Source organism: Rhinatrema bivittatum, chromosome 9 (genome assembly GCF_901001135.1).
Source record: "Rhinatrema bivittatum chromosome 9, aRhiBiv1.1, whole genome shotgun sequence".
NCBI lineage: Eukaryota > Metazoa > Chordata > Amphibia > Gymnophiona > Rhinatrematidae > Rhinatrema > Rhinatrema bivittatum.
Window position 1 is genome coordinate 9854989 of NC_042623.1, and position 25745 is coordinate 9880733.

At 51.0% G+C, this 25745-nt stretch overlaps 1 protein-coding gene across 8 annotated transcripts in view; it reads left to right on the forward strand.

The window, feature by feature from the left end:
- The window catches only part of FRMD4A (FERM domain containing 4A), a 461080-nt gene that overhangs the window by 427422 nt on the left and 7913 nt on the right, over positions 1-25745 (forward strand). For all 8 annotated transcript variants that reach the window (XM_029617199.1, XM_029617198.1, XM_029617203.1 and 5 more), the window contains 5 exons: positions 317-545; positions 1847-1903; positions 10880-11099; positions 12371-12535; positions 19243-20102. In XM_029617199.1, the coding sequence (XP_029473059.1) occupies positions 317-545; positions 1847-1903; positions 10880-11099; positions 12371-12535; positions 19243-20102 (1531 nt within the window). The remainder of the gene's footprint in view (positions 1-316; positions 546-1846; positions 1904-10879; positions 11100-12370; positions 12536-19242; positions 20103-25745) is intronic.

The following is a 25745-nucleotide window of genomic DNA, read 5'->3' on the forward strand; positions in this document are numbered from 1 at the left end:
GAGTGTACTTCTCTCAGATCTTAAATAACTTCATAGCCTGCACAACTTGCGTTTAATTCTGATAAGAGCCTTTTTTTTTTTTCCGGGGCCCCATGATTACAGGGCCCTGATAGGGCAAACGCGTCTCGCTGCCCCCGACGTTTGCTCCTGCGCACCAGTGCAGACTCTGCCTGTTAGCAGGGCCCGGCGCTCAAGATCTGATCCTGAGCACTTGGCAGACGGAAGCAGAGCATGTGTGAGACCTTCCCCGTCCGCCGCGCTTTACTCTCGCTGAAATGCCGCCCTGAGATAAAAGAATATTTGTCCCTTCTGACAGGAGGTGGAGCTGGGCCGTCTGGAGAGAGAGTTCGCCATTCAGTCTCAGATCACGGAGGCCGCCAGGCGCCTGGCCAGTGACCCCAACGTCAGCAAAAAGCTGAAAAAGCAGAGGAAAACCTCGTACCTGAATGCACTGAGGAAACTGCAGGAGATCGAAAATTCAATCAATGAGTACCGCATCAGATCCGGGAAGAAGCCAACTCAGCGAGCCTCCCTGATCATCGACGGTGGGTGCTGCATCCGAGACCTTGCACGGATGCCTAGGGAAGGGGTTAGAAAGCAACACCGCCAGACGAGCTGGGGCCTTTCGGTTCCTTACTCGTAACTGCCAGCACAGTGCAGAAGGCCCAGACAGAGCTTGCAGCTAGCGCAACCATTTGTCCCAGAAGCTTAGCTCAGTCCCGTGGGTCTCTTAAGAGGTTACGGCTCTTTTAGAAATATCCCATTTGAGAGATCCGCGCCCCTGCTGCTAAGAATCAAACGAGCGCAGCCCCCGCGCAGGCCTAGGCACCAGGAAGCCACCTCACAGTCCCATACAGCTTCTTCTGAAGGGGGCTCTCACCAGCTCCACTCCACTCGTAACTTACCAGACGGCCTCTGAGAGCCCCCTCCAGCACATCGCTCGCTCGCATCTTCTGTAAAATATGCGCTAGCGTCTCAGAAGCCACTGACTTACCTGTTCCCTGTACGTACCAGGATCAGTCCAGACTGCTGGGTTGTGTCTCCCTTCCAGCAGGTGGAGTCAGAGAGAAAAGTTGAAGGCACCCTCTGATAACCCAGAGTGCAGCCTGCGATCCCTCAGTATTTCTCTGACTCCAGGTGAAGGAAGACATTCCCTGCGGTCCTGATCCTTTCTAAAATTGAGAACAAGGGGGTTCCTTACTCCCTAATGATCATTGACTAGATTAACCTTAGTAAGTACTTAAACAAAAAAACCAATTTTTACTTTCCATTAAATTTCCATTATATTACTTTGAGAGCAGCAAGGGCTTTGTGCCCAGAAGACTTGAAACCATCTTCTGTAAAATATGCGCTAGCGTCTCAGAAGCCACTGACTTACCTGTTAACTCAGCCCTTTAGTCCTAGCCTTTTCAACTCCCAGCTCCGGTCCGCGTTCTCCCCACTTCTGTGGGATGAAGATATCTGAGGCAGCTGGAGGGCGAGAGTTGAAAAGCAGGGCCGGCTCGTGTCCACGAGGAGTCTGGGTTAGCTGAGAGGCACGGATGCCAGACTTTAGACGAGAGCGGTTTCTTCTGACCTGAAGCTCAACCGAAATCACTTCCTCCAGCTTCCAGTGTGGCTGCTGGTGGTTTCTACCTTCTTCCAAGATTAATTTTATGACTGCTCAAACATTTCTGAAAGTCCTAAAGTTCCTTTTAACTTTCCTGGGCGCTGCGACCAGCCCCGCCACCGCATTCATCTCTAGCTTTGCGCAGCAGTAAACTAATGCCCGAGAAGTTTTGTTTTTTGTTCAGGGACGGAGCAGGAGAAGCATTGCAGGAGAATAATTTTTTCTTTTTCTTATCAGAAGGAAACCTCACAAGTGAAGACGGCTCCCTCTCTGATGCCCTTCTTCTGGAGGACGGTAGGTTGCCCGTGTCGCGGGAGCACACACGTCCCCGTGTGGACTTCAGTAAGACCAGGGCAGGAACTGCGTCACCAGTAACGTAATAAAATGTGATTTGGCCGTTTGTCAAACATCAGGCGCAGATCTGTCACTTGGAAGCGAAATGTCCCAAAGTTGGCCCAGCCGGCCTCATTCTGCTTCCAACTCCCTGCCTAACCCTTCTGTTGATGGCTTGGTTAACTGAATGACATCAGGGCACTTCCTGACACTCTGGATTGAATCCCCAAATATGGACTTGTAGGGCAAACAAACTCGCATTTGCTATTGCCGATACAAGCCACGATTACGAAGGAGAGGAAACCTTCACAAGGGAAACCAAGCATACACGTCAGCCTCTTACTACCATTCCCGACTTAGCCTCTTTCAGCATGAAATGTCTGCATTTGGGCAGACAGTGGTGCAGACGTGTAGCACGATGTAAGAATATTGCAACCAGACTAGAAGAAAAAAAAATCAAAACACACATTTGCTAACTTACGATAAACTGAAACGTAGTTGTGAGGAGGACAGTGGGTCAAGATGTAGTTGGGTTGTTTAAGGCTTTGAATTACGAGGTGGGAGAAGTTTGTGTCGACCCTCCAGCATGATTCTGTGTGCATGAAAGACATTAGGGATAGAAGTGGTGCTGGGTGCATGGAGACGAGGATAGTATCTGAATTCCAGAAAGCATGGCACAAGCCCAGGGGACCCCTGAAGGAGTGGCAGGGATTGTAGAGCTGAGCAGTTGGTGAGGAAAGGGTGAACATCAGCACTAGCTGGCTAGATTCCTCCGCCAACCCCAGGAATGCCCACAAATTTACTAAGCTGGGGATCCAGTCGGCGCACTCTGTTTTGAAAATTATTGTTTGTATAAATATAATTCTCGTTTCCTAGCCTAAAGCCAGATGGACTTAGGACCAATGGGTTATGTTCCCCTGCCAGCAGATGGAGACGGAGTCAGGTTTCAAAGCTGATGTCACCCTAGATACCCCCCTGCAATGACCTCAGCCCTTCAGTTTCTCTCCGTCTCCAGCAGATGTAGACATGCTTTCCCTATGGGGATCGCTGTACCTTTTGGAAGAAGAAATTCTACTTTTATATTGGAGAAAGGATTGAGCCCCGCTCTCCTGCGGTGATGCCTAAAGGTCCCTCCCCCAGCTGAGAATTCCTGAGGTGATTTCCGAGATCCCTCAGCAGTGAGCCTTGGTCCGGTAGCCGGTTCCTGGCGTGGACTTTGCTGCTGAAGCAGCTGAAAGGCAGCGGGTGCAGGAAGCTGTGCGTGGTGGTGATGGCCCAAGCCCTCTCCCCCTGCAGTCTGAGACCGTCTCTGTACTCAGCCAGTAAGCGCTGAACCCAGGTATGAAAAAAAAAAAAAAAAAGTACCTTCCGAGAAGAGGGGTTTTGGTAAGACTTCCTCTGGTCTCCTTGCTTGGTACGCCGTACAGACGTCGTTTCCGATCCCGTTGGGGCATAGGGAAGTGGGCTTACGAGCGAGTTGAAAGGACCCCCAGTGGGCTAGGCCCCGCTTTAAGCTTGGTCGGCACACCGCGTGGTAGGCTACAGCGGCGCCATCTTGCGCGCGTCTCTGTGCATCTCGTATTGCCTGCCATAGGCCGTCGGTACGCGCAGTGCGTTGGCTCTGCGCATGCGCCGTGTACATACTTGCGCGCACAATGAGTGCAAGATACAGGAAAAGCCAGGCGCACAGGCTGCGCATGCACCCGCCTAGGCGCTCAGAATCTCTGCACGTACATTTTTAAGTGCAAGCCGATCGAACGCAGTTACTGCCGCCCATGGCGCCGGCAGCCAAGAAACATAAGCGCCTTGCTCTCTGCGCTGCTTGTCAGGAAGCCCAAGGGGATTTGGCCTCCCTGGAATTTACTGAGCCCGGCTCCTCCCGTTCAGGTGAGGGATTGGCAGCCTTAACTGGAAATACTCCAGAGCTGAGTAACCCCTTGGCTGGGTCTTCCATGGGAGAGGGAAACCCAATTGTGTCCACCCCAATCCCCCCTGGGCTAGGCATGGACCCAGCGGCCTTTTTCTTGGGTAAAACCTTTCCAGGGACTATAGGCCTTTGTGCAGGCGCAGTCTACTTCCTCACTTGCTCCTGTCCGGACGGAACCCCAGCTGGCCCCCTCTCCTTCCCCCATTCCTGTCTGCAGACCTCAAGGCATGCCCTGCCTGTCCAAGGGTATCCCTAGTGGGGACCTTGATGGCACAGACGAAGAGCAAGATCCCTTGGAAGAAGGGGATATTCCCCTGGGATTAGAACCGTATTGAACCATGTTACGGTTTTTTCATAGAGATCAATTGCCGGCCCTGGTTTCCCAGACCCTAAAATTGCTGGGAGTTCCTGGAGAGGAATCTGATGGAAGCAAAGAAGAATCCCATTCTGATTTCCCTAGGGAAAGCCTCTTGCTAATTTCCAGTACTGGAAGCCATCCAGGAGTTGATTGACCTGGAGTGGGATGCCCCAGAAGCAAGTTTTAAAGTTGGACGAGAGTTAGAAGCTTTATACTCGCTGGATCCAGCAGTGTGAGAACATTTGCGTTTCCCTAAAGCGGATGCCCTGGTCTGTGCTGTCTTTAAGCGAACAACTATCCTAGAGGAGGGAGGAGTGGACTTAAAAGATGTGCATAATAGACGGTTGGAGTCCATCCTTAAACAAGCCATCGACGCAATAGCAATGAGCTTACCGATTGCTTCTTCTTGTGCCCTAGTAGCGCGTTCATGCCTACTTCTCTCTCAGGAGGTGGATGGCTCGGGAGTGAACCCCAGAACGGCTATGAAACAGGCCGCCGCCTTTTTAGCAAACACTGGCTTGTATTTAGTCTGTACTTCAGGCAGAGGACTGGCCTCTGTGGTAGCAGCCAGAAGACAGTTATGGCTGCAGAATTGGTCAGGCGATGCAACCTTACAAAGATGCCCTTTAAAGCAGTGGTTCTCAACCTTTCTAATGCCGTGACCCCGCAATACAGTTCCTCATGTTGCGGTGACCCCTCGCCCCGCCCTCGCCCCGTGAGGGTGGGGTGAGGGCGGGGCTTTGGTCATATGGGGGCGGGGTTATGGATGGGGTTGGATTTTAGTGCACACTTATCATTTAATTATGACATTTATAATGTGAATGTAACTCAACTCACCATAGGTTCTCACATGCATGGCACACTGACCCATGATCGTCACGGGGCTAGATGTAAAAGTACAGTTTGTATCCACAGGAACCCCCCTGACCCACAATAATGGATGTAAAGCAGAATTATGACATTCCCCATACAACTCACCCTACAAAAAAGATATTCTGGTTCTAGTGACATCTCAGTAACAGCAACTCAAACTCCTTCTATTTCCAGGCTCAATAGCCCTACTTATGAAAAGACAGCAGTTCACCACCAATGCATGTCCTCTGAGAAAACACAACAAATAAGACCGATACAAACGCTTACATGCTAGCAAAATATCTCATCTCGGTAACAGACACAGAACCGACCTAACATACTCCCAGGATCTGTAGTAATGCACATAAACTAATCCGCACACAGTTACACCTGTATTATGGAATACACTCAAACAGGAGCAACCCTATCTATGAAAAGGCAACACTACAAATATTAAATCAGGCCCTAAACACCAATACACCTCCTATTAGGAAAACAGAACTAGCAAGCAGCTATAGATCCCCACACAGAAATAATTGTAAAACTATACTATACTAATAAGCAGAATAAATGTTTCAAAACAGCTATGAACATCCAACAATTAAAAACGCATAAAAACTATTAAACATTCTCCAAACACCAATAAAATATTTCAAAAAAGCAGACATCACACAATTAAAATGGCAGTCAAGAAAAATAAACTTAAAAAGCCACCTTTACTTACCCCCTCCAGCAGCTCTCCTACTCCCCTTCCCTGCAGGCCGTGGCACTCACCAGAAGCAGCAGTAGAAGCTAAGCTCTATACTTATGGTCCTCTTCCTTAGTGCCCATGTCTCTCACACACACACACCATACCAGTCATGCCCCCATGACCAGTTTCTGTCTCTCACACACCAATCATCTCCCAAACAGTCTTTGGCACACACACACCAGTCACCTTCCTGAACAGTTTCTCTCATGCCATACACACACACACACAGGCTTCCCACTCCCGTGTTCTACTTACATATACGGGCTTCTCACTCTCATAATCACTTTCTCACACACACACACACCAGTCACCTTCCTGAACAGTTTCTCTCATGCCATACACACACACACACACAGGCTTCCCACTCCCGTGTTCTACTTACATATACGGGCTTCTCACTCTCATAATCACTTTCTCACACACACACACACAGTCACCTTCCTGAACAGTTTCTCTCATGCCATACACACACACACACACAGGCTTCCCACTCCCGTGTTCTACTTACATATATGGGCTTCTCACTCTCATAATCACTTTCTCTGTCTCTCTCTCTCTCTCACACACACACACTCACTCACTCACCAGTCTCTCACTCCCATGCTTGTTCTCTCCACATGCACAGGCTTCTCATTCCCATAATCACTTTCTCTCTGTTACACACACACACACCAGTCTCTCTCATTTCCATGCTCACTCTCCACGTGCACAGGCTTCTCATTCCCTGAATCACATTCTCTCACATTCACACACACATACCAGTCTTTTTCTCTCACACACACCATCACCTTACCAAGCAGTCTCTCTCTCTCATGCATGCACACTCACCCTCGTTTCTCACTCCCATGCTTTCTTTCACCCCCACAACACCAGGCTTCTTACGCCCATGCTTTCTCACATACCCAGACTTCTCCCTTCCATGCTTTTTCTCTCTCTCACACACACACATCAGTCACCTCCCTGACTAATGTCTCACACACACATCAGTCACCTCCCTGACTGTCTCACACTCTCACATACACACACACACATCAGCTCTCTGACCAGTCAATCACACACAGGCTGGCTGGCTGCTTCTCTCTCTTTCTCTCACTCACTTCCTCTTCTCCCCCGAGCACAAATGGGAGCTGCAGCAGCCTCGCTGGCCAAGAAAGAAGAATCCCATCGGCCGCGGGAGGCTCGTGCTGCTCTCTCCTTTCTCCATTACCGGCTGCTTCAACTGCTCGGGGGCCGATGCTGCAGCCGCCGCTGCTACTTTTTCGCGCGGCGCGGCTCTCTCTCCTTCCCGCGCACCACGATTCACTTCCTGTTCCGGGTCACGGGAGGGGGGGGGGGGCAGGCGCAGGAAGAAGAAAAGGCCCAGCCGCGGGTGCAGAGCTTCTTCTAGCGCCGCTGCCGTTCCCGCTGGGCTTGAACGTGCTGACAGCCCGGCGGCAGCGGGAGAGACCGGGAGCGCGCGACCCCTGCGTTTTGGGCGTTCGACCCCCGCCGGGGTCGCGACCCATAGGTTGAGAACCGCTGCTTTAAAGGATCATTCCTATTCGGAAACGAATTGGAAAAACTGGCCAGTAAATGGGGTGAATCTTCAGTCCCCCATCTACCGGCAGATAAGAGAAAGCAGTTGCAGTGTCCCTCGCCTATGAGGGGCTGGTCCAGGGGCTCTCGACATTTCAGAGGTGTTGGCACTTTGGAAGAACTCTCAGTCTTTTCATAGTCGACAGCTCAAGAGAGGGACAGGTTCGGGTTCAGGATCATCCCAAACCTCCCAATGAGATTTTACCGACCCATCTTCGGAACGAGGAGATAGGGGGTCAACTGTCTCTCTTTTACCAAAGGTGGATCGAAATCACTTTGGACAAGTGGGTACTGGAAATCATACGAGAAGGATATGCACTGGAATTTCACAGCACTCCTCGGGACGTATTCATGATGTCTCCTTGCCACTCCCAGCACAAAAAGCAAGCAGTGGAGATTACGCTTTTAAGGCTCCTCAGGATGAGGGCTGTAATCCCAGTACCTACACCCCCGGAAAATACAGGTCATTATTCCATCTGTTTCATCGTACCCAAGAAGGAAGGTTCCTTTCGCCCCCATCCTGGACCTCAAGTGTCAACAGTCACCTACGAGTGAGTCATTTCAGCATGGAAATTTTACACTGTGATAATGGCGTACAACCGGTAGAGTTCCTGACCTCCCTGGACATGTCCGAGGCCTACCTACATATTCCAATCCACCAATAACACCAACACTTCCTACGCTTTGCCATACTAGGTTGCCATTATCAGTTCTGGGTTCTGCCCTTTGGCCTAGCCACCACCCCAAGAACATTTTCCAAAATTATGGTGGTTGTGGCGGCAGCATTGAGAAGAGAAGGAATCCTGGTACACCCATACTTGGACGAATGGATGATCTGGACCATATCCATGGAAGAAAGTCTCCGGGTGACCAACAGGGTGACCTCCTTGCTTCAGGAACTCGGTTGGGTAGTAAAAGCAGTCTCAAGCCTTCCCTGTCGATGGAGTATCTGGGAGTCTGGTTCGACACCCGGCAAGGCAAAGTCTTCCTGCCGACCACACGGATACGGAAGTTGATGTCTCAGATGCATCGGTTGATGAACACAATACACCCGACGATGTGGAACTTTCTCCAAGTTCTCGGTTTGATGGCATCAACCTTGGAAATAGTGCCGTGGGTGAGAGCACACATACACCCACTTCAACACTCGCTGCTGTCACATTGGAACCCGCAGTCTCAAGACTATTTGATTCGGCTCCACTTACTGATGGGAGTCTGCTCTCACCTCAAGTGGTAGCTGCAGGAGGCTCATCTGAGCAGGGAGTGTCCCTGTCCTCCCCGAACTGGCTGGTTCTTACAATGGATGCGAGTCTCCGGGGCTAGGGAGCTCACTGGCAGGAGCTCAGGGACATTGGATGGAGGAAGAGGGCCTCTAGAACATCAATCACCTGGAAGCCCAGGCAGTAAGGCTGGCGTGCTTGCAATTCAGCTAAAGACAGGGTCAAGCGGTACCCATAATGTCAGACAATGCAAAGACGGTATTCTACATCAATCATCAGATCCATGGTCCCTGGGGATCGATGCTCTCGTTCAGACCTGGCCGGAAGAAGAATTGCTATATGCCTTCCCTCTGTGGCCCCTGCTGGGCAAGATCATTTGCAGAATTGAGCACCACAGGGGATTAGTCTTATTACTAGCTCCAGATTGACCCAGACATCCATGGTATTTATTTATTTATTTATGTGGAGGCCCCTCCCACCACACAGGGACTTGCTACAGCAGGAATTGGTTCTCCACAAGGATCCGACTCGATTCTGTCTTATGCTCTGGTCCTGGAAGGCTTGCCTGATGAGGCGAGGATATTCTGTGGCAGTAATTGCCACCTTACTCCGTGCTCTGAAGTTCTCTATGACCCTAGCATATGTGCAGACCTGGTGTGAGGAACGTTGTATCCCCCCTCTGAAAGTCAAAATCCCATTTACTCTGGAATTTTTGCAGGACGGCTTGAATAAAGGTTTGGCCCTTAACTCCTTGAAGGTGCAGATAGCGGCGCTCTCCTGTTTAGGGGCGAGGTGAACAGAACCTCCCTGTAGAGTCATCCAGACATGGCCCACTTTCTGAAAGGGGTGAAACACCCTTGTAGAATCTTAATCTAGTATTTGAATTTTTGGCAGGGCTCTCCTTTTGGCCACTGAATGGCCTCTCCTTGCATTTATTAACCTTGAAAATGGTGTTCCTGGTGGCTATATGCTCGGCACGTCTCATCTCTGAACTGCAGGCATTGTGTCGGGAACCGTTCCTCCGGATGACTCCAGGAGTGTTACAGCTTCGTACCCTTCCATCCTTCTTGCCCAAGGTAGTCTCTGAGTTTCATTTGAATCTATCCTTTTCGTTGCCATCCCTAGATAAGCACAGGGACATGGAGGATACCACCTCCTCCATCATTTGAAAGTAGTTAGACTTTTGGTGAGGTATCTGGAAGTTTCGGGACCGTGGCCTTCACGGTGGAAGGAAGTGGGGCGAACCAGCTTCGTGGGCTACCATAGATCGCTGGCTTAAGGAGGTGGTCACGGGAGCCTATGTGGAGGCAGGAAAGCCGTTACCTTCTCAGGTTAAAGCTCATTCCACTAGGACTCGGGCAGTCTCATGGGCGGAAGAGAGACTGCTGTCTCTCGTCGATATCTGCTGAGTGGCGACGTGTCTTCCTTGCACACCACCTCCAGGTTCTATCGCCTGGACATACAGGCCGGAGAAGACACAGCCTTTACAAGGGCAGTGTTAACCGGACCACGGGGAGCCTCCCACCCCGACTGGGGGTAGCTTTTGTACATCCCATTGGTCCTGAGTCCATCTGGCTACATGCTAGAAAATGGAGAAATTACTTAGTGGAGACAGATGGACTCAGCATCCCACCCACAGCTGCCCAAGAATGATGGCAAGGATTCACCCGTGGAGTGGGTATCAATTCCAATCCGTCATCCAGTCCCTAGATCAGGGAATCTATAATCTTACTGGGATTCAGTGTTTGTTTGAGTACAGATATGGTTATCCATTTTTATTATTTTTTTATATACAGACATTCGATCTGAGATATCACATCGGTTTACATTCAGGTACTGTAGGCATTTCCCTATCCCCAGAGGGCTCACAATCTAAGTTTTGTACCTGAGGCAATGGAGGGTAAAGTGACTTGCCCAGTGTCACAAGGGGTGACAGCAGGACTCAAACCCTGGTCTCTTGGTTTGTAGCCCCCTGCTCTAACCACTAGGCTACTCCTCAACAATATGTCCACAGTGGCTTTTGAAGAGAATACTGGAGGGCTGAGGTCACTGCAGGGGGTATCTAGGGTGACGTCAGCTTTGAAACCTGACTCAGTCTCCCTCTGCTGGCAGGGGAGCATAACCCATTGGTCCTGAGTCCATCTGTTTACACAAAGGAAAATGAAATTATCAGGTAAGTAGTTTCTCCATTCTTGTTGGTGGTTTGTCATGTTGCAAGTCTTCTAAGTACATGAAACGTTACTTGTCTTTGCAGAGGATTCCCAGCTCATCAGCATGATATCGCCCTTACAGTCCCCTCACAAGGGTCTCCCTCCACGGCCACCACCACCCCAGTCTCTGGAGGGCCTCAGACAGATGCACTACCAGCGCAATGACTATGACAAGTCGCCCATAAAGCCCAAAATGTGGAGTGAGTCCTCTCTGGATGAACCGTACGAAAAGGTGAAGAAGCGGTCATCACACGGTCATTCCAGGTCAGTCCCGGAGTCGGCCACGGGGGAGCTTCCTCCAGGCCAGATCGGACAGGGGAACTGAACAGTTTCTTCTGCTTAAGGTTACGGTTCAGTACTACTCCATCTATATAAAGATCTTTCCAGTCATTTCGAAGGCTGAGGGTTATTGTCAGATACAGTGATGGGCAAAAGGTAGATCTGAACCCTACAGCCACGTACAGCCAGGCAAAGTGGAGCTCCCATATCTCCAACATCTACAGCAGGACTTGTGAAGAACAGTGCAGTGCGAGTGCCGCTGGTTTAATCGCACTCTTACGTCAGCCTGCTCGGTTATCCAAGGGTCCCTATGCACCTATTAAGTTTTGCTTAGGATTCTGTGATGAGTCCTGCTGGAATGTGTTTGCCTGCAAGATTCAGCTTATAGAGTTTGCATCACTTGATGTTTGTTTAAAGTTTTTGGGGGGGAAAAAAAACCCTGCAACAGTTAAATTAAAAAAAGAGGTGAATTTTAAGAGGTGCGCGCGCCAAAATCGGGAGACGGGCATGCATTTAGCACACACGCGTGTGTCCACCCGATTCTATAACGTGGGGGAATGCGCACGCATGTGCCGCAGCATGCACAACTCGCACCGGAGCAAAAGGGGGCGTGGTGTGGGCGTTCTAGGGTGGGGCCAAGAGATGCGAGCGCCCATTACTTCTGCTATGGAGGAGGTGTAAGTCTTAATGAAAGGGGTTTAAGGGGTCTGGGGTAACTGGGGGGGGTCCTGAAGGATCTAGCTCTAGACTGGGCAAACTGGTGGATAAAGTGGTGAGACTGGTCATGGTGTGGTGCAGATACAGAGAGGGCATTGCAATGGAGATTTCCTAGCAAGACCATAGAGGAATCTCATAAGAACATAGTTAGGCTGTAACATCCTTAAAGGGGTTGAGCAAGCAGGTTTTTGGTAACAAATGCATAAATCCTGTAGGAAAATGAGTGTGTTGATTTTTTATTTTTTTTTTAAAGGGGAGTGCCTTGTTTTATTGGGTTTACTGTAGAGGTAATGCATTATCGTGCAAGAAACTATTGCACAGCTGCTGACTGCTAGGATCCAGTTGCAGGTAGGAAATAATCCTAAGTCCCATTGCAGATGTTTGAGATATAGGACCTCTACCACTTCTGGCTTTCTTCCACCATCAGCTTCAACCACGGGGCTGCCAATAAAGGCTAAGTACCAGAAGTGCCAAAAGAATATCAAAGCTCTTTGAGACAAGTTTGAATTAGTGTCTGATCGTGAGCATTTGCTTTGCAGCAGCCATAGGCGGTTTCCCAGCACAGGAAGCTGTGCAGAGGCTGGAGGGAGCAGCTCGCTCCAGAACAGCCCCATCCGAAGCTTTCCCCACTGGAACTCCCAGGCCAGCATGCCGTCCACCCCAGACCTCCGGCTACACACGTCACATTACATTAATTCCAACAGGTGAGACCTATGGGTAATGACCGTCATTCAGGCAGGTAAGACCTACGGATAATGACCGTCATTCAGGCAGGTAAGACCTATGGGTAATGACCGTCATTCAGGCAGGTAAGACCTATGGGTAATGACAGTCATTCAGGCAGGTAAGACCTATGGGTAATGACAGTCGTTCAGGCAGGTAAGACCTATGGGTAATGACAGTCGTTCAGGCAGGTAAGACCTATGAGTAATAACCTTCATTTCCTATAGTGTAGCCAAAAGGACTCGAGACCAATGGGTTGTGCTCCCCTGCCAGCAGATGGAGACTGAGTCAGGTTTCAAAGCTGATGTCACCCTAGATACACCCCTGCAGTGACCTCCAGCAGATGCAGCATTTTAAGCGCCTTTCTCTCTTCGCTGCTTCTCACATTAGGGCTGCACGGCCTGACCTGGATTCTTGCTTATGTCATTACTGTAAGGAAGCCCAGGGAGAGTTGGCCTCCCCGGACTTTGCCAAGCCCGGCTCCTCCCATTCAGAAGATGGGGCAGCCACAGCCTTAATCAGAAGTACCCCGGATCTGAGAAATCCCGGGACTGGGTCATCCATATGGGAGAATGAAATTTAGCAGCATCTACCCCAGTCCCTTTTGGGCTAGGCATGGAACTGGCCACCTTCTCTTCAGTAGAATTCTTCTTTCAAGGCCTTCATACTGGTGCAGTCTGCTACCTCACTTGCCCCTGTCCAGATGGAACCTCAGCCCTCCCTCTCCCAATCCTATCAGCAGACCTCGAGGCATGCCTCGACTCACCAGGTATCCCTGGCAGGGACTCAGATGGCATGGATGAAGAAGAGGATCCAGATTCCTTGGAAGATGAGGAAATCCCCTCTGGTTTAGAACGTATCTGACAATGTTACAGTTTTTCCATAGACGAATTGCTAGCCCTGGTTTCCCAGATCTTGAAGATGCTGTGGGAGTTCCTGGGGCGGACTCTGATGGAACCAAAGAAGAATCCTATTCTGATTTCCCTACGGAAAGCCTCTTGCTACTTTCCAGTACTGAAAGCCATCCAGGAGTTGATTGACCTGGAATGGGACGCCCCAGAAGCAAGATTTAAAGGTGGACTAGCGTTAGAAGCTCTGTACCCACTTGATCCAGCAATGAGAGAATATTTGCATTTCCCTGAAGTGGATGCGCTGGTCTGTGCAGTCTCTAAGCGAACAACTATCCTAGTGGAGGGAGGAGCGGCCTTAAAGGATGCACACGATAGGCAGATGGAGTCAATCCTTAAACAGGCCTTTGACGTAATAGCAGTGACTTTAACAGATTGCTTCTTGTTGTGCCAAATTAGCTCGTTCGTGCCTGCTCCACTGTCGGGAGGTGAATGACTCTGGGGTGAATTCCAGAGCGGTTATGGAACCTGCTGCCGCCATTTAGTTGATGTAGACTCTGACCTAATCCGTACCTTAGCCAGTGGAGTGCCCTTCATGGTGGCAGTCAGATGACAGCTATGGCTGCGGAATTGGTCAGCTGATGCAACCTTCAAGGCAAATCTCTCAAAGATGCCCTTTAAAGGATCACTTCTCTGCAGAAGCAAATTGGAAAAGCTGGCCAGTAAATGCAGCGAATCTCCAGTATCCTGGCTACCAGAAGATAAGAGAAAGCAGTTACAGCGCCCCTCGTCCACGAAGGGTCAATCCAGGGGCCCTCAACGCTTTTGCCCTTACAGAAACTCGAACCTTCAGAGATCTCGGTCCTTTGGAGGTCTCAGTCCTTTCGGAGTCAGCAGCCCAAGAGAGGGTCAGGCTTGGGTTCAGGTTCATCTCAAAACCCCCAATGAAATTTTGCCAACACACCCTCAGAACGAGGAGATAGGGGGTTGACTGTTCCTCTTTTACCAATGGTGGGTCGAGATCACTTTGGACAAATGGGTACTGGAGGTCACAGGAGAAGGATATGCGCTGGAATTTCGAAGCACTCTTCGGGACATACTTATATCTCCTTGCCACTCCCAGCACAAGAAGCAGGCAGTGGAGACTATTCTGTTAAGGTTCCTCAGGATGAGGGCTATATTTCCAGTTCCTGCACCCCAGAAAATATGGGGCATTATTTCATCTGTTTCATTGTACCCAAGCAGGAAGGTTCCTTTCGCCCCCATCTTGGACCTCAAGAGCGTCAACAGACATCTACGAGTGATTCATTTCCACATGGAAACCCTATGCTCTGTGATAAAGGCTGTACAATCAGGAGAGTTCTTAACCTACCTGGACCTATCCAAGGCCTAACTAGATATTCCAATCTGGCAAGAGCATCGTTTCTTATGCTTTGTGGTGCTGGGTCGCCTTTAATAGTTCCGGGCACTGCCCTTTGGCATGGCCACCACCCCAGAACATTTTCCAAGATTGTGGTGGTCATAGCGGCAGAATTGAGAAAAGGGGGAATCCTGGTTTACCCGTACTTGGACGACTGATTGTTCCAGGCAAAGTCCATGGAAGAGAGTCTCCGGGTGACCAACAGGGTGAGCGCCTTGCTTCAGGAACTCAGTTGGGTCGTAAACCTGGACAAAAGCAGTCTCAAACCCTCTTGGAGTCTGGTTAGACACTAAGCCAGGGCAAGGTCTTCTGACCACGCAGATAAGAAAGTTGATGTCCTAAGTACATGTTGATGAACACGATATGCCTGATGGTGGGGAGCTATCTTCAGGTCCTCTATTTGATGGCAGCAACTCTGGAAGTAGTGCCGTGGGTGAGATCAAACATGCGACCACTTCAACGCTCCCTGCTGTCACGTTGGAACCCCCTGTCTCAAGACTATTCAATTCATCTCCACTTACCGATGGAAGTATGCTCTCAGCTCCAGTGGTGGCTGCAGGAAGCTCATCTGGGCAGGGGTATACCCCTGTCCCGTCCGAACTGGCTGGTCCTCACGACAGATGCGAGCCTCCGGGGCTGGGGAGCTCACTTGTCAGGAACTGATGGCCAAGTGGCGTAGGACCAAAGAAGAGGCCCTCTGGAACATAAATCGCCTGGAAGCCCGGGCAGTCAGAATGGCATGTCTACAATTCAGCCACATACTCCAGGGTCAAGCGGTCTGTGTAATATTGGACAACGCAACTATGGTAGCCTACATCAGCCACCAGGTTGGAACCAAAAGCCAGCAACTGTCAGAGAAGATAGATCTCCTTATGGCATGGACAGAAATACATCTACAGATGATCTCAGCCTCCCACACCGCAGGAAAAGACATCGTCAGAGCAGACTTGCTAAGCAGGGAGAGTTTGGATCCAGGAGAGTGGGCGTTGTCGGCAAAGCCTTTCAGCTAGTAGTAGATCACTGGGGTCTCCCATCTATTGACCTGCTGGCCGCATCTCACAATGCAAACTTTTCCCAATTCTTCAGTCGCAGAAGAGATTAGTTGACCCTGGGGATCAATGCTTTTGTTCATACCTGGCTGGAAGAGGAGCTTCTATATGCCTTCCCTCCATGGCCCCCTCCTTGGCAGGGTCATTTGCAGAATCGAGCACCACAGGGGGATTAGTTCTACTAGTAGCTCCAGATTGGCCCAAGCATCTGTGGTATGGAGACATGTGGAGACTCCTGGTGGAAACCCTTTTGCTTCCCACCACATAGGGACCTGCTACAGCAGGGTCTGGTCCTTCATGAGGATCCGACTCTATTCTGTCTTACGGTCTGGCCCTTGAGAGGGCTAACCTGATGGGGCGAGGATATTCAGTGGCAGTAATTGCCACCTTACTGTGCACACGGAAGTTCTCTGTCCCTAGCATATGTGCGGGTCTGGAGAGCATTTGAGGCCTGGTGCGAGTAATGCGGTGTTTCCCCTTGGACGGTCAAAATCCCACTAATTCTGGAATTTTTGCAGGATGGCTCTTTGAAGGTCCAGGTAGTGTCTCTCTCCTGTTTCAGGGACGAGGTGAAAGGAACCTGCCTGTCTGCTCATCCGGACATGGCCTGTTTTCTGAAAGGAGTGAAGCACCTTCGGCCAGTTCCCTTAAGGAATCTTAATCTAGAATTGGAGTTTTTGGCAGGGCTGCGCAATCTTTCCTTGCATTTATTAACCTTGAAAATGGTGTTCCCTGGTGGCTATATGCTCATCACGACGCATCTCTGAACTGCAGGCATTGTTGTGTCGGGAACCGTTCCTCTGGATGACTCCTGGAGCGTTACAGCTTTGTACCCTTCCATCCTTCTTGCCCATGGTAGTCTGAGTTTCATTTCAATTAGTCCATTTCTTTGCTATCCCTAGATAAGCACAACGATGTGGAAAAATACCACCACCTCCACCATTTGAATGTCAGTAGGCTTTTGGTGCGGTATCTGGAAGTTTCAGAACCGGTACGAAAGACGGACTGCCTATTTGTCCTTCACGGTGGAAGGAAGTGGGACAAACCAGCTTCATGGGCTATCATAGCTCGCTGGATTAAGGAGGTGGTCACGGGAGCCCATGTGGAGGCAGGAAAGCCATGACCTTCTCAGGTTAAAGCTCATTCCACTAGGGCTCAGGCAGTCTCATGGGCGGAAGCTAGACTGCTGTCTCTCGTCGATATCTGCCAAGCGCAACGTGGTCCTCCTTGTACACCTTCTCCAGGTTCTATCGCCTGGGCATTCAGGCCCAGGAGGACGCAGCCTTTGCAAGAGTGGTGTTAACCGGACCATGGGCAGTCTCCCTCCCCGATCGGGAGTACTTTTTGTATATCCTACTGGTCCTGAGTCCATCTGGCTACAGGCTAGGAAATGGAGAAATTACTTACCTGATAATTTTGTTTTCCTTAGTGTAGACAGATGGACTCAGCATCCCGCCCATGGCTGCCCAAGAACGGTGCCAAAGATTCGCCCATGTAGTGAATATTGATTCTAAGAGGTTACGGGTAAGAAGTCATCCGGTTCCTAGATCAGGGCATCTATAATCTAGAGTGTTTGCTTGAGTACAATTATGGTTATCCATTTTTAATCAAGTTTTTTTTTATTAGTATGTCCACAGTGGCTTTTGAAGAGAATACTGAATGGCTGAGATCACTGCAGGGGGTATCTAGGGTGACGTCAGCTTTGAAACCTGACTCAGTCTCCATCTGCTGGCAGGGGAGCATAACCCATTGTTCCCTGTACCTACCCGGATCAGTCCAGACTCCTGGGTTAATTCATCCCTGCCAGCAGATGGAAAGAAAACGAAATTATCAGGTAAGGAATTTCTCCATTCAAGCAGGTACGCCCTAGGGGTACACAACGCCTCATTAACCATCATTCAAGCAGGCAAGCTTATGGGTACAGAATGCGTTGTTAATTGCCGTGCAAACAGATAAGATCCATAGGTACTGACATCTCGTTAACTGCCGTTCTGTTTGTACAGAGTGATCACCTTTCAGAAGAGGGAGGATATCTTGCTACCTTCTGCAGAGAGTGGCTTTCTCCCTTGGAAAGTACCAGTATCCAGTTATTGCAAGAGACACAATAAATTGTATGACTGTGTTATAATGTACAAGTCTGGTAGTCTGCAGAAACCTGGACTCTTAACCATCTGGGAGCCCTTTCATGGGACAAACCAAAGTAATGATTAAAGAGAGATGTGGCAGTCATTGGACCTTCCAGACCACCTCGTTGGTATCTGAAGATGGGGGCGGCATGTTCTCAGAGGCTTCTGCAGTGCGTCTTTTGCATGGCAACCTGCCAAATCAGCTCCTTAGCAATTGCTCCAGCCCTGTGGTACTCGGATGCCTGTCCGTTCTCAGTGGTGGAGCCATAATCTTGTTTGTGTTCATGTGTTTAATATAATATAAGAATTAAGAACCAAAACAATTAACAAGCGTAAGACACAAAACTCCCGCCACAGAATCGGAGTGCGTCAGCGCCCGAATGCCATCTTCCAGAAGCCTGTCTTAACTTTCCTTCCATACATTAGGCCTTGAGCCTCCACATGTGCTAAATAGGGCAAACCAGGCCAGTGTGCCCGGCCAGATCGGCGCTACGCTCTAAGGCACGTAACGGTCAAGTGAGCAGATGCTGGGAGGGGGTGGATGAGCTGAAAGTTCCTCTAAGGCTCATAACATAATAAGACGATTCATCAAATATTTAGGTGAACCAGTCTGCAAACATTTGGGAAAAAAAAAACAACCCAGCATCAAGGCCTTACAAGTTAGATCTAAACTCAACAGGCAGCCAGTGTGTCTCCTGCAAGACGGGTGCAATTCACTATACCACGCTGGTAAAAGAAAGGTGTGCGTCCTTCTGGGGGTTTAAGTATCCGTGCATAGCCTATAGTTACAGCCTCAGGCCTCCTTCCGTCATTTCAGTGTAATTTATCTATCCTGGGAGGAAGAGCTGTGAGGGAAGGCCTGGATAAGTGGGAAATGAGATTTGCTGGTCATGTGGCAAACTAACAGATTTAATAGTGGAAGGCATGAGAGAGGCGAGCACAGGGCAGTGCAGGGTGACGAGATTAAAAAAAAAATCCGGAGACACTCACAGAATGAACTGGCAGACCATAGTACGGGAGACTGCACTCGATGCCGACGATAGCACGGTTGTACTGCACTCGATGCCGACGATAGCACGGTTGTACATCTGTGATGTGGGAAGCACCACTGCTATTGGGGTTTCTTATTTTTTTGGAATCCCGGTATCTATTTTGAGTAATCTGATAAAGTCCAGCTGCCTTTGTAGCCACCTACCAGGCACTTTTATTAACCTCCTCTCTTTCTCTTTCTCTTCCTGCTCCCAGGTCAGTGGACAGCAGCCCCACCCGGCTCCACAGCTTTGTGCAACATCTGAGACACAGAAGCTCCAGCTTGGAGTCTCAAGGCAAGCTCCTGGGGTCAGAGAATGAGACCGGGAGCCCCGACTTTTACACCCCCAGGACTCGCAGTAGCAATGGCTCCGATCCCATGGACGACTGCTCCTCCTGCACCAGCCAGTCCAGCTCGGAGCACTACTACCCCGCTACCATGAACCCCCACTACTCCACCCTGGCTGAGGACTCGCCATCCAAGGCCAGAGAGCGCCAGAAGCACCGGCACAAATCCACAGGGAACCTGGTGTCCTCCAATTCAGGGAGCATGCCAAACCTGGCTGCCAGGAATGGCACCGGGCACCATGGCGTCTACTTGCACAGCCAGAGCCAGCCCTCCTCTCAGTACCGGATCAAGGAGTACCCCCTCTACATCGAAGGGAGCGCTACTCCCATGGTGGTGCGCAGCCTGGAGAACGACCAGGAGGGGCACTACAGCGTGAAAGCACAATTCAAGACTTCCAACTCCTACACGGCCGGGGGGATGTACAAGGAGAACTGGCATGGGGGTGACTCGGTGGAGGCCGTGAGGCTGACGCCCTCCCGCTCCCAGATCGTACGGACTCCCTCCCTGGGCAGGGAGAGCCACGACAGGAGCTCGGGCAGGACTGCCGTGTCGGACGAGCTCCGCATGTGGTATCACCGCTCCACCTCCTCGCCCAGGGACCACAGCCGGCTCTCGCACACCAGCTCCAACTCCTCGGAGAGTGGCTCCCAGTACAGCACATCGGAAAGCACCTTCGTGGCGCACAGCAGGGTAACGAGAATGCCACAAGCGTGCAAAGCGACATCAGGTGAGGCTGCGTCCTGACCAGCGGCTGCCCGCTTTCCAAATCCAGCCGGCCCGGCATAGCTTTCCCTTTTTAAAGTGGTTGGGGGTTGAGTTATAGTGCTGGGAGCATTGGGAGCAGGTACTCATGCGAGGACAGCACCCCCTGCTGTGGCTGGGCAGTGGGGGGTGGCCCTCAGAATTTATAGCACATCATCGGGGCTGGGATGGGGGCCGTGCGTCTGCACACTGGTGGTTTGTTTTGGTTTTTTTTGTTGAAAGCTCGCCGTTGGCTTCTCTGGTGTCTCCAGTAACTGTGAAGCTATCGTGGACCGCGACTGCTTCACCGTGTTTTTTTTTTTATTTACAGCTACGCTTTTGATTTGTTTCGTTCGCCATTGCAGGATGATGATGATGATTCTGGTTTGGTGCAGGCTCCCAGCAGTACCAGTCGCTTTCTTGCTGGACTCGAGCACCTCAGATCCGTGACCCACCCACGCTTGCCGGCCTCCCGCACCTCTGTATATAGTGTTGGCCCCAGCTGCTGTAATCTGCTTTTCGGGGGATCAGTTTTGTAACAGCCTGCGTAAGAAAGTCAGCTGATATGCGCATAGGTTACACGCAGGGGTGCCCTTTGAAGATGATCCCACCAGAACTGCCTGCCAGAAATTTACATGCACACTGCTGAAACTCCCAAAACTTGTGAGCGTACGTGCAAACTTGACATGCACTCACCCTCACCCTAGGGAACAACTCCGCTCAGTCTGGGTAAATTTCCGCTCATACAGGCTCTCTGCCCATAAGCTTGTCCTCATACTGGGCAGGTAGGTTTACAAAACACCATTTCCACAAGTAAACACCTTGAAAATGACCCTCCTAAAAGAGACGTGAAAAAGTCTAGCTCAAATTTAAAGGGATTGTATGTAATCAAACTGGGGAAACCTCATAGAGTGCCAATAGTAGGCTAAATCAGATGCCTATGTGGCTACTTAAACTCGAGCTCCAACTCCAACACTGGATGTCAGAATGAATATATAATCATTGGTAACCCCAGATAAGAAGATGCTTAATATATTATTTCATTCAGCTATCGTATCAGTCCAGTATAAGTCCACTACTGTAGGTGTGAGTGATGGTATACAATGAAATTGTTATACCAAATACGCTCACTGTTATGACGTCAAGGCAATCTGTAAAACTCTTCATGCAGTAAGTGTAACGATCCCGACACTGCAATGTTTCGAATGGAAGTTCTTCATCAGGGAATCACTTCTAGGCATGGAATCTGCTTATATATCTCGGCTGTAATAACGTACTCGGTATATCGTGGTAACTGCGCTCCTTCATTAGCATGCTGTGCGTGCACTACAGGTGGAGCGTTGACTCTTAAGGTTGTGGTCGATGTGCTTCTTCAGTGAAAACTCCTTATTAACTGAGTGCGCGATTTCAATCTGCTCGTCTCGCTGCTATAGCTCTGACCTGTAGTGCACGCACAGCATGCTAACGAAGGAGCGCAGTTACCACGATATACCGAGTACGTTATTACAGCCGAGATATATAAGCAGATTCCATGCCTAGAAGTGATTCCCTGATGAAGAACTTCCATTCGAAACATTGCAGTGTCGGGATCGTTACACTTAATGCATGAAGATTTTTACAGATTGCCTTGACGTCATAACAGTGAGCATATTTGGTATAACAATTTCATTGTATACCATCACTCACACCTACAGTAGTGGACTTATACTGGACTGATACGATAGCTGAATGAAATAATATATTAAGCATCTTCTTATCTGGGGTTACCAATGATTATATATTCATTCTGACATCCACAGTGTTGGAGTTGGAGCTTGAGTTTAAGTAGCCACATAGGCATCTGATTTAGCCTACTATTGGCACTCTATGAGGTTTCCCCAGTTTGATTACATACAATCCCTTTAAATTTGAGCTAGACTTTTTCACGTTTTTTGTTAATAATATAAGTGTCTAGCATTTTCTGGATCTTTTATTTGAGTATTTTTACCTCCTAAAAGAGAGGCAAAAACAAGCAATCATCAGTATCGAGGGCACGAGTGCTTTTAGCCTGTAAGCGGCACAGGATAGAAAACAAAGATGGCCGCCCATGTAGGAATCCTTTCTCTTGTTTTCAGTTTTCTTTCTTCCCTCTTCTTACTGCGCTCACCCCACAGCTTGTCTACCCCCTACTCCCCCTAATCTATACTCTCCTCTCCCCTCTCCTCGGGATGTGCATTTGTTTCATTCATTTCCAAGCTATGCGCGTAACTCGCAGACTTTATAGTATACACGTAAAAATGGATAGTGGGTGCATAGCTCAAGTTATTAAAAGTACCTGCACGCTATCCTTATGCGTGTACTATAAAGACTATGATTTACATGCATAAATAATGAAACGAATGGACAGCTCTACTCTCCTTGTCTAACTGCCTTTCCTCCCCAGTCTCATCCCTTTCTCCTTCAGGATCTTACCACTCCCTCTCTTCTCTTACCTCCCTTCTTTCCTGCTTCCGCTAAGGCTCCATCTCCTCATGATCCCCTCCCAAAATGCTGGCAAAGGCTTCCTGCTCCCCCAGTAGTTGCTGCTTGGCTCTATTTAGTGTAAGTCGCATGGATCTGGCAGAAGCTCTGTATTTACAGTGCAAAAGTAGTCCCGGCACCATGTGACTCACGGTAAAGAGAGCTGTAGTGCGTCAGCAGGGGATGCAGGAGGCAGCAGCAGGCAGTGGGAATAGGTACACGTTCCTTCATCCACAGCAGGAAGTAAACTGCAGCAGTTCAAAGGACCTTGCTCATGACATCATCTCATCACCTGATGACATCATGGAGGGAGAGAGAGAGAGAGAGTGCATGCGGTCTGAGCCTCATAATCTGCAGGGAAAGGAACTGTAATTTAAATATCAGCAGATAAAACCCATGAAAACGCAAACTGGGGCCATGCAAGGAACCTGACCCGTGCCACTGAGGCTGCAGAGTAGCTACGTAAGAATAAGCTGTGTGTGGGGGAGGGCTTCCCTGAGGCTGGCGTGAGAGAGTATATATGGCTAAAATCCGAGGCTGGGTCCGCACGTTATTTATCAGAATGAGCCATAGCCGAGAGACACTTCTGACTGGAATTTCCGCTCAGGCCTCTATTTCAGAAACTTATCAGAGCCCCACGCCAGAGAGGATGCCAAGGTCTTAAGTTAGACGAGGAACAGACAAAACGTTAGGCCGGCTGAGAAGTACATGGCAAAGCCCCAGAGAGCTGATTATCAAAACAGAGCGCAGGATCCATAAATTAAAATGTCACCGATCCATCAGCACGGCCTCGGCTCGCTAATGGGAAGGTTAGGGGTTCACCGGGGAGGGTGGAAGCCCCTGCGTATGTGCGGGTCACACACAGCAGTGCCACCCCGGCACCACTGGATGGAGATTCCCTTTTAACTCCGAGCTGCCACATCTGGTCCTGGCTGAGGCTCAGATCCAGGGCAGCTCCCAGCTTTAATTCGTTCCAATGTGACTTGGTACTGTGCAGGATAGAAAAGCAAGCGGCACAGTAGTGCATACCACGCGGGGTTTATGAGGTCGGTATTCGGCGAGCGGGCAAGCTGTCCGGATCCCGCACAGGGTTTATGAGGTCGGTATTCAGCGAGCGTCCGGATACCACGCGGGGTTTATGAGGTCTGTATTCAGCGAGCGGGCGAGCTGTCCGGATACCACGCGGGGTTTATGAGGTTGGTATTTGGCAAGCTGTCTGGACACTGTGCAGAGTTTATGAGGTCGGTATTCAGCGAGCGTCCGGATACCACGCGAGGTTTATGAGGTCTGTATTCAGCGAGCGTCCGGACACCGCGTGGGGTTTATGAGGTCGGTATTCAGCGAGCGGGCGAGCTGTCCGGACACCGCGCGGGGTTTATGAAGTCTGTATTCAGCGAGCGGGCGAGCTGTCCAGACACCGCGCGGGGTTTATGAGGTCGGTATTCAGCGAGCGGGCGAGCTGTCCGGATACCGCGCGGGGTTTATGAGGTCTGTATTCGGCGAGCGGGCAAGCTGTCCGGATACCGCGCGGGGTTTATGAGGTCTGTATTTGGCGAGCGGGCAAGCTGTCCGGATACCGCGCGGGGTTTATGAGGTCGGTATTCAGCGAGCGTCCGGACACTGCGTGGGGTTTATGAGGTCGGTATTCGGCGAGCGGGCCAGACACCGCGTGGGGTTTATGAGGTCGGTATTCAGCGAGCGTCCGGACACCGCGTGGGGTTTATGAGGTTGGTATTCAGCGAGCGTCCGGATACCGCGTGGGGTTTATGAGGTCGGTATTCAGCGAGCGTCCGGACACCGCGCGGGGTTTATGAGGTCGGTATTCAGCGAGCGTCCGGACACCGCGCGGGGTTTATGAGGTCGGTATTCAGCGAGCGTCCGGACACCGCGCGGGGTTTATGAGGTCGGTATTCAGCGAGCGTCCGGACACCGCGCGGGGTTTATGAGGTCGGTATTCAGCGAGCGTGCGAGCTGTCCGGCTAGAGCTGGCTGCAGAACTTATCCTGGATATTCAGTGGGATAAGTCTCGCCTGAAGTTATCGAGGGAACGCTGCCCGGATGACTTTGAAACCTAACCAGCTTTACTTCAATACAACTAATCTGGTTATAAGTTATATTAACTTATTATATTATATTAACCGTATGTTCCTGTTCTCTGTACACCGACGCGATTATATAAAAACCAATAAATAAATATTAAGTTCATTTCTGTGGATAACTTTAGCCCTTACCAGCCCCATTCAAATTATAGACAATTAAATGGAGGAACAGCGAGTGAGCAGATCCTGGGGTGGGGGAGGCTGTAGACTGCTCCCCACCCTGCTGAATCTCGCAGACTTAACGTTGGGCGCAGCACCTGAACCCCACCTCCCCCTTCCCCCCCATAAAGGTTTTTTTTTTTTTTTTTAAATTGTGGCTCTTTCGGACCTGGGACCCCTCCCATGGCCGCCGGGTGCAGAGCCCGCTCCCAGTGACGCCCGGCGCTCCCGGGGGCGCCGGGTGCAGAGCACGCTCGCCCGCGCTCCCGGGGGCGCCGGGTGCAGAGCACGCTCGCCCGCGCTCCCGGGGGCGCCGGGTGCAGAGCACGCTCGCCCCCGCTCCCAGTGACGCCCGGCGCTCCCGGGGGCGCCGGGTGCAGAGCACGCTCGCCCCCGCTCCCAGTGACGCCCGGCGCTCCCGGGTGCAGAGCACGCTCGCCCCCGCTCCCAGTGACGCCCGGCGCTCCCGGGGGCGCCGGGTGCAGAGCACGCTCGCCCCCGCTCCCAGTGACGCCCGGCGCTCCTGGGGGCGCCGGGTGCAGAGCACGCTCGCCCCCGCTCCCAGTGACGCCCGGCGCTCCCGGGGGCGCCGGGCGTCACTGGGAGCGGGGGCGAGCGTGCTCTGCACCCGCTCCCAGTGACGCCCGGCGCTCCCGGGGGCGCCGGGCGTCACTGGGAGCGGGGGCGAGCGTGCTCTGCACCCGCTCCCAGTGACGCCCGGCGCCCCCGGGGGCGCCGGGCGTCACTGGGAGCGGGGGCGAGCGTGCTCTGCACCCGCTCCCAGTGATGCCCGGCGCTCCCGGGGGCGCCGGGCGTCACTGGGAGCGGGGGCGAGCGTGCTCTGCACCCGCTCCCAGTGACGCCCGGCGCTC